At 46.5% G+C, this 8,819-nt stretch overlaps 1 protein-coding gene across 1 annotated transcript in view; it reads left to right on the top strand.

The window, feature by feature from the left end:
* The window catches only part of Dnah14 (dynein axonemal heavy chain 14), a 208,245-nt gene extending 199,672 nt beyond the window's left edge, over positions 1 to 8,573 (top strand). The window contains exons 81-85 of the mRNA XM_052201306.1: positions 444 to 556; positions 1,268 to 1,395; positions 4,015 to 4,178; positions 7,829 to 7,978; positions 8,341 to 8,573. Of these exons, the coding sequence (XP_052057266.1) occupies positions 444 to 556; positions 1,268 to 1,395; positions 4,015 to 4,178; positions 7,829 to 7,978; positions 8,341 to 8,544 (759 nt within the window). The 3' untranslated portion in view covers positions 8,545 to 8,573. The remainder of the gene's footprint in view (positions 1 to 443; positions 557 to 1,267; positions 1,396 to 4,014; positions 4,179 to 7,828; positions 7,979 to 8,340) is intronic.
* Positions 8,574 to 8,819: the final 246 nt, after the last annotated feature.

Raw genomic sequence — 8,819 nt, forward strand, 5'->3', positions numbered from 1 at the left:
TGAGGAGCGGCACCAGCTGCAGAGCAGCTGACAGGCGAGGACAGGCGAGGGGACCAGAGGCCAGGCCATCCTGACAAGACACCTCTGGTAAACAGAAGACAGAGGCAGCTGCGGATTGCAAACCCCACTCCCTCCATCCCTTAACATCTGGAGGCCTGTTATAGGCAGGATTTGACAGTGGACAATGGCAGCTGCATGCAGAGGGACCACCCCAGAAGGTCAAGAGGTCAGACTGGAACTCACACCAGGAAGGCTAGGGAGTTCACATCCCAGGGAACCCCATGAATACAATGTCCCCAGAAAGAAGAGGGAAGAGAGAGGCGAAGGTTTCAGGGTGACAAAAGCCTGTCGTCGGGACAGGGAGTTTCTCCCTGGCAGACACGTGCCTAGAGACCACTCGACAGATTGACGGAAGCAATGCGCCTCTCTTTCCCACTCTGCAGAAGAACGCCTACAAGTCCTGCAAGCCCCTGAGCTTCTGGGTTAGCAACCTCATCCAGCGGGTGAACTTCTTCAACACCTGGGCCAAGGTGGCCTACACGGCCATACACCATCGGTAAGAGCCAGGCGGCCTGCTTCCCGTTCCTGCTGTCTTCCCACGCACCTTACCTCACGGTGCACTCTCGTGGTTTGGGTTTTTTTTTTTTCTCACCCCTTCCTTTTGGAATGAGAAAATGGAGACCGTGACGGTAGAATCCCAGGCAAGGTCTTCCCATGCTGAGAGCTGGAAAGAACCTAGTATGTCTTTCTTCCTACCATCTGCCACTCTGCCTGAAAAAGTGACCAGGGGAATGTGGAATCGTGTGTGAAACCCCTGGTTGTGTCTCCCTGGCTCAGTTTTCACAGTGGTCCCATGGTAGGGGCTGGGTACCCCCACTGTCATCATCCTGGTTCAGGAAGAATAAGCCACAGCGCAGGAAGTGACTTACCCAAGGGGTCACAACTAGAATGCAGAAGTATCGCAATGCGAACCCGGAGGTTCTGTGTCCAGCCTGTGGCCAGATGTGCATGAGTCCCAACCATGGGCAAAGCCTGCAACTCAGAAATGTTCAGGTTTCTCCCAGCCGGGCCAGGTGTTTCCAAATCCATGGCTTCCACAGTCCACCCTCCCTTTCCCCTAAGACACCTCAAACTATGCCCCGCGTCCATGAGAACATAAAACAGAGGCTGAGGGAGACCGGGGTGAGTGGCGAGAGCTGCCCCCTCGTAGACTAGCAGAGGCTGCCTGTGCCCTCAGCTGCCCCACCCTGCCCATGGCTCTCATCAGGTACATGTTGTTTATCACAACCTGGAGACAGTTTGCCCAGAAAACCAAACGTCCCACTGAATCTTGGACTGAAGTCAGCGATGGATTTCCTGTACGATATTGGCTCTCTGCTTTCTTCTCTCCACAAGGTGAGTGAGCGCTCGCACCCAGGGCAGACCCACAGCTGGCTCTGGTGTGTTTGCACACAGCCACTCCACTACCACTAGCCCAGAAGACAGCACCTGCAGGCCCGTGGGCCCTGGGCTTGTCCTCACCCACTTCCTCTCCCTATCTCTAGGATAACTTGAGATACCCAAGGCCCCACTAGGCCTTGGCAAGGTTCTTTCTCTCCATAGCAAACCAAGACCCTCCCTAATGCCTACAACAAGAGGCAATACCATACCTCAGACACTTATTAACGAACATTGATGGTCAAGTGTCTACCGTACCCTACCTGCTCAGCACAGACACTAAGTGGAATATGTCACAGCACCAGGGAGCCAAGGCCCAGAGGGACCCGGGAAGAAGCCACTGAGCTCCACAGGGGCAGGCTGGTTTTCCATCCCCAGTACCTAACTTGTATGATACCAGCAAAGCTCACAGTCAGTACCTGAGGACTGGATGGGTGACTTCCCATGAGCCCATGCGTGAATGAATCACTACTTAGAACATAAAACAGGGAGGTCACAACTGGTGGCCAAAGAAGGCCACTAAGAAAGGGCCTTGAAGATGAGATTTGACACTTACCACCAACTATTTGCCCAAGCAAGACAAAAGAGGAGAATAAAGAGCACCCACACGACACCACAGGCTGCCAGCCCTGTTCTTTCACATAGTTACCTCCATGGTCTTTGAAGGTTGCTGTAATCTGTATGTCCAGCGAGAAAAAACTTGCCTGAGGCCCTGAAGAGATGGCTCAGCAGTCATCCTGGAGAGGACCCAAGTTTGCTTACCTCTCCGCTGTTAGGACATCTAATCTTCTGACCTCCAGAAGCAGCAAGCACACATGTAGTACGCAGGCATAATGAAAGCAAAACACTCACATACAAAATGAGAAAATCTAATAGAAAAAAAATTTTAAAAGGGGTTATGGGGGAAAGAAACTTGCCCAAAGTCCTACAACTATCTAGTAACTTAGAGAACTTTGGACGGCTCACCCAAGTGACTATGTTATTTTTTTTTTAAGATTTATTTATTATTATACATAAGTACACTGTAGCTGTCTTCAGACAGTACCAGAAGAGGGCATCAGATCTCATTATGGGTGGTTGTGAGCCACCATGTGGTTGCTGGGATTTGAACTCATGACCTTTGGAAGAGCAGTCAGTGCTCTTACCCACTGAGCCATCTCGCCAGCCCAGTGACTATGTTTTTAATTTAGCCTGACTTAAGAACAATGTGTTTAACCAAGGACAGACACAAGACCCACAGACTGCAAGTGTCACCTGAAGCTATAAAGATGGCTGTAGGAGACAGCGGGAGTTGTTACAAGGGAAAGAGAGAAAAAAAGAAGGTGGGGGGAGAAGGGAGGGAGGTCATAGGCCAATATGACAGAGAAGTAGGGCTTTGGTAGGCTGGAGAAGTTCAGGTTTGGTCTTGGCCATAGAGAAGTCTACTGTCTCCAGTCAAAAGCTGGCTGTGGCTGCAGTCTGGGGTCACGGGACAGGAGAGAAGGAGGGAGACGGGAGAAGTTGGGAGGCAGGACCAGCCGGCCTCCCTGTTTGAGATGATGTGACAGGGCAGGCAGAGCTCAGCAGGCCTCAAGGCCACCCCTGGCTCAGAGGGATGAAGGAGTCATCCTCACATAGGTCTGACTTCGTCCTTAGCGTGTCTGCCCTCCCTCCATGCTACCCAGGGTGGAATATAGGCAGTTAGCAAGCCCAGAAAAAAAAAGAAAAAGAAAAAAGAAAAAAAAAACGGAACTTTGCTCACTTGTCTATATGACATTGCCAGGGTCGCACGCTCACTAACCTATGACCTATCTCTGCAACCAAGATGACTGTAAGGCACAACGATGAGCCAAAATAAGACCAGAAAAGGCTCAGGTACCAGCACTGTGACCCTCTCCCTGCAGACCGGGAGGCAGGAGCCAGACCCTCTGAACAGCCCGTAAGCACAGGCCTGAAAGTGCAGGTGGCTGGCTCCACTGCTGCCCTCCAGGCTCACCCCCTGCTGTGTGACACTATTCCTGGGTGTCAACAAGCGTCTATTCACAGATAGGGAACCAACCAAGATAAGGACACCACCAAAGTCCAAACTAGCTGAACCAATATATTAGTTACAGAAGCAGAAATGACGCAGAGCTGCCCCACCAAAGGCCCAAGCATGGGTGATGGCTCATAAAAGCCATGGTCCTGGAGTTCACTGCAAAGCCTGCCAGAGGCTGGCTCAGCAAACCGGAATGTCTGGCCCACAATGCCCAGCATGCCTGAGAGGATCTTCAGCAATCCTCACTGTTTATTGACATGTGGAGAGGGAGGGACATGGTGAAACTAGTCAGTTTCAAAAACTTCCTGAAGCTTCTGAATCGCTTACTTCCTGAGTGTTAAGGTTCACTGCAGGATGGAATGTCTCACCTCCCCTTAGAACATTCTGCTCCTTACCAAGCTTCCCTCTAACATGGGATGTTTTATCTAGGAGTAACCTGATACACAAACCTCATTACCCTTCCTTTCCGGCTCTTCCTTCATCTCCACGGGGCAGCCACAGTGGCTACCCCACAGGAAACCTGAGGCTTACCGGAACTTTGACATTGTTTTTCTTCAAAGCCTTTCTTACTGCTGTGCTTCAAGACTATGGAAGGGCACGAAAAATCTCCACGGATGCCCTCACTTTCACTCACAGAGTAATTTATAACTCCGAAGCCACCCAAGACGATGATATCTCCAAACTTCTCCAGAAGAGGCTCAACATAGTCAGGAGAGCTTTCCAGGTACTGGGTGCTAAGGAGACTGGGAGGGTCCAGCTCCACCCTATGACTAAAGGCGTGGCTCATTTAGCCTTACAGGTGGAATGTAACTGAACACAGTTCTGTGATCTTCTCACTGAGTCTCCATGTCCCCATGTGCTTTTGTGTCTACAATGTACTCCATACGGTGCAGCTAGGTAGCACTGTTTGAGGGCAGGTAATGTCACACCTCCAGCTGTGTTCTGTCTGCTTAGAGTTGCTTTGGCTATCTGTGATCTTTAGTGTTTTCATACAGAGCCTAGAGGTTTTCTCCTAGTTCTGTGAAGACTACCACTGGAATTTTGGTAGCTGTTGTATTGGATTTGTAGATTGCTTTTACTGGCACAGCCATTTTGACATAGTCTATCAGTCCAGGAGCATAGAAGGTCTTTCCAGCATCTCATGTCTTCAATTTTTTTTTTCAACATCTTAAAACTTTTTGGGAGACTTTTATCTCCATAGTTAGTTTTATTCTCAGATATATTTACTTTTTAGGTTACTGTAAAAAGGATATCTTTCCTGATATCTCTATCAGCAAGTTCAGTTTTGATGTATATAAGAGCTACTAGGGCTGGAGAGGTGACTCAGCAGTTAAGAGCACTGACTGCTCTTCCAAAGGTCCCGAGTTCAATTCCCAACAACCACATGGTGGCTCACAACCATCTACATTGTGATCTGACACCCTCTTCTGGTGTGTCTGAAGACAACTATACACTACAATATACTCATGTACATAAACCTTCAAAAAAAAAAAAAAAACCCAAGAGCTAATAACTTTTTCCTATTACCGTTGTTCACTTGGGGTTTTGTCTTATTTTTTTAAGACAATCCCACCCACTATGTAGCTCTTGCTGTCCTGGAAGTCACTATGTAGATTCATGCTAGCCTAGAACTTCACTATGTAAATCAGGCTGGCCAGGAGCTCAGATCCCAAGTGCTGGGATTAAAGGTATGTGCTACCTCAGCCACGAAAACTACTTAGTTTTGAATTCTGACTTTGTATATTATTATTATTATTATTATTAATTATCCTTTGTGTGTGGTTTTTTGTTTTGTTTTGTTTGTTTTGAGACAGGGTTTCTCTGTGTAGCCCTGGCTGTCTTTGGAACTCACTCTGTAGACCAGGCTGGCCTCAAACCCAGAAATCCACCTGCCTCTGCTTCCCAAGTACTAGGATTAAAGGCATGCTCCACCACTGCCCGGCCACCTTTCTCTTCTTATAGAACACTTTATTCAGTATGAATGAAGATAATAGACACCCCTGTTTGTGCCAAGAAAAAGTGCTACTTTCCATCTTTAGCATAATATCCACGCTAAGTCTGCATTATCCCCTTTATTACAATGAGGAAAGCCCTGTGCTTTCCTAGTTTGCTCAGAACTTTTATCGTGAAGGTATGTGGGATATTCCAATACTTTTTCTGACTTCCTTTGAAATGGTCGTGTGATTTGTCTTTACATTTATTAATTACACTTTTATTGATTCATATGTCAAACCGACCTTGTGTCCCTGGAATGAACCCAGCTTAGCTGTGATATATGATCTTAATATGATCATGAAATCACTTGCCAGTCCTTAGTGAAGATGTCTGCACCTATGTTCACCATGGAGACTGCCTCGTAGGTTTCTTGTCTTTGCGTTCAGGACCACAGAAAGAGCTTCATGCTCTTCCTCCTTTCCAGCTTGAAGTGGCCTGACAAGTACTGCTATCAGGTCTTCCTTGAAAGCTGGGTAGGTTTAGAAGCACATTCTCCCGCTCTGCTTCTTTACCCCGAGACTTTTAAGCAGTGCTTTACCTTAGTGTGCTAAGGTATGTTTAGGCTGATGTGCTCTGGCTTTACTTCCCTTGGCTGACATTTGGTCAGTCTTGCTCACCTGTCTGGTTCATGTCCAAGCTGCTCTTCCTCATTCACCTGCTCTGCTTCGTATTATTTCTTGCCAACTTGGGTCGAGCTGCTCCTTGACTTTCCAGACCTTGGAGGTATACATTAGGCTATTTAGTTAGAATCTGTTTTGTTTTTAATGTAAGCACAGAGCTACAAACTCTCCTCTTAGCACTTGCAGCCTACTGTATCCAAGCTAGGCTATGCACTCCATTTCATTTGATTCTAAGGATTTAATTTCTTCCTTGATTTCTTCAATGATCCAGTTTGGTGACTCTCCTTTGAATTCCTTTTGTTTCCTTGGGAACTCTGGCATTTCCATGTCTCTTGTGTTTTCTAGTATTAGAAAGCTTGTGGAGAGTTGGGTGGAGTATCAGTTGCTCTGTGGGGAGATGGGATGGGGTGTCACTCATGTTGAGTCATGTGCTGTGCCCATCTGTTGAAGAGTACATGCCCTCTGGTTCATAACATTCCTTTTTCCTATTCTTTTTGTTCAATTTATATCAGTTTCATAATGGGCTGTCTTCACTTGGGTTTATGTTTGAGGGCTGAGGGGAAGCCAACTACAGAAACAACTGATGGTTTAACATAAGTTAGGCTCAGTATTTCTTGTGTCCCTTAAGGTTTAAAAACAGGAGTTCTAGAGTCTTGGCTGGGGGAGTGAAGACTGAACGGAGTGTGGTTTACAGATAAGACTAGGAATGAAAAGCCAGCCTGTGGGTTTCAGCTCTGAAGAGCAGTAGAGAAAACACTGAACATAAACTTTGAGAATGGGAGGTCAGAGCTTAGTGTAAAGTGTACGTAAGCAGGATCTCACTTTCTTCTGCTTTACACTAAGAACCAACTTCAAGTGCACTGGGTGAAACTTGTCGTTTACATATTACATAAAAGGTAAGGGGAAAAGAAAAGGCATCTTATAAAATAATTCCCAGGAAAACTTTAAGAGAATAAAGTGAAAATACAAACTGTTTTTAGGCATTTGGCTTGGTTCACATTCCAGAATACACAGGCTACAGAATGCCCCCGCCTCTCTATAGTTATTCCAAGTCAGTGAAATGACTCTGGACATCAGTGCCCATTTTGCCTCAAGGACTCACCGGTTTCACCAGAGGAACAAAGGGCCCTGAGCAGTGCAGGCCCCATCTGCCCTGCCCCTGAACCCCAGATCAGCAGCTATATATATAGCACATCTGCTATCCCGGACACGGGCGATATTGGAGCTGCTGCTATTTTCTACCTCAGAGTTCATCAGAAACCCAAACCTGTGTGTGTGTGTGTGTGTGTGTGTGTAGTTTTTTGAGACAGGGTTTCTCTGTGTACCCTTGACTGTCCTGAAAGTCAGTCAGTTTGTAGACCAGGCTGTCCTCAAACTCAGACATCCTCCTGTCTCTGTCTCCCAAGTGCTGGGATTAAAAGCATGCACCACCATGCCTGGCCATAAATCCAAGCTCTTATTCCAAGTTAAGGACCTATTTTGTCCTGTATCAATGATGTGCTATAGAACTGTTCCCCGCCTGCTTTCAGTTTCCAAATCTTTCCCAAGTAAGGGAGCCCCATGGGAGAAGCAAGCAGCTTTGAGCACAACTTACTCCTTTCATGGTTGCTTCTTCCCTCATCTAGTCTAGTCTCCCCTAACTATTCAGGACGGCATAAGCTGGGGTGCACGGCACTGGACGGCAGGGGTCGGGAAGGCAACCTCAGCCGAGGCTCCTGACTTCTGAAAGAAGCCCCTTATCCTTTCCCTCTCTCATCAGCAACACCAAGACCACTCTACCAGAGGAGTTTACATTTTTGGTTTATTCCTTGAGGGGGCACGATGGGATCCTGAACAGGAAGTGCTGGAAGACTCGATGCCCGCTGTGCTGTGCTGTGAATTTCCTGACATCCTCTTTTTGCCAACAAAGGTAATCACCAGACTTGGTAAAAAAAAAAAAAAAACAAAAACAAAAACAAAAAAACCAAAACCAGACTTGTGAATTCTCATTACTTGTGATCTCATGAGGGAAATGTAATAATGTACATTAAACGAAACAGTACAATACTGTTCAAGACATAAAAACAGACTAAACCTGATGTCCAGTGTTACCTCTCAGGTACACCAAAAGTTAACAAGTTATCATTATTATAACTTCTCTAGACCCAATTTCAACGTGCAACTACCCTATCATTAGCTATGTTCAGTGCAAAAACAAACACCTCAAACCTACTCACAGAAAGTGTGATCTATGGGTTTTACTATGAACTGACTAGGAATCTTTATTTTTAGATTCCTGAACCCTCCCAGGATTCTGACCAGAAAGACTTAGAATTGCAAACCTATGAATGTCCAGTTTACTACACACCCGAGAGGTCAAGAAGCACTACTGGTTTACCAACAACCCTCTTAGCATCAGTGCATTTGCCAACGAAGAAACCTCCTAGTCACTGGATCACTATGCAGGTTGCTCTGCTATGTGAGAAGAAAGAATGAATAAATATCCAGACCAAACCAGTTTAAGTTTGGGCTCTTCCTACACGTGCATGCTTCCGGACATTCATGTGTAACATGTTCGTTATTGTAACAGCATGTGCCTAGCCAAACCTGGCAGATGTGTGGGAGACTTCAACAGGTAAGCAGTATCTGTGCGGTCTTTCAAAGGAACACAGATGCTTCTACTAATATACATTTGCTTCAAAGTGCTACAGAACCTACAACAGTTTTTTAAGCACTTGGTGTTCTTAAACAGCAGATAGTAAACAAAGAGT

Source organism: Apodemus sylvaticus, chromosome 12, assembly GCF_947179515.1.
Source record: "Apodemus sylvaticus chromosome 12, mApoSyl1.1, whole genome shotgun sequence".
NCBI lineage: Eukaryota > Metazoa > Chordata > Mammalia > Rodentia > Muridae > Apodemus > Apodemus sylvaticus.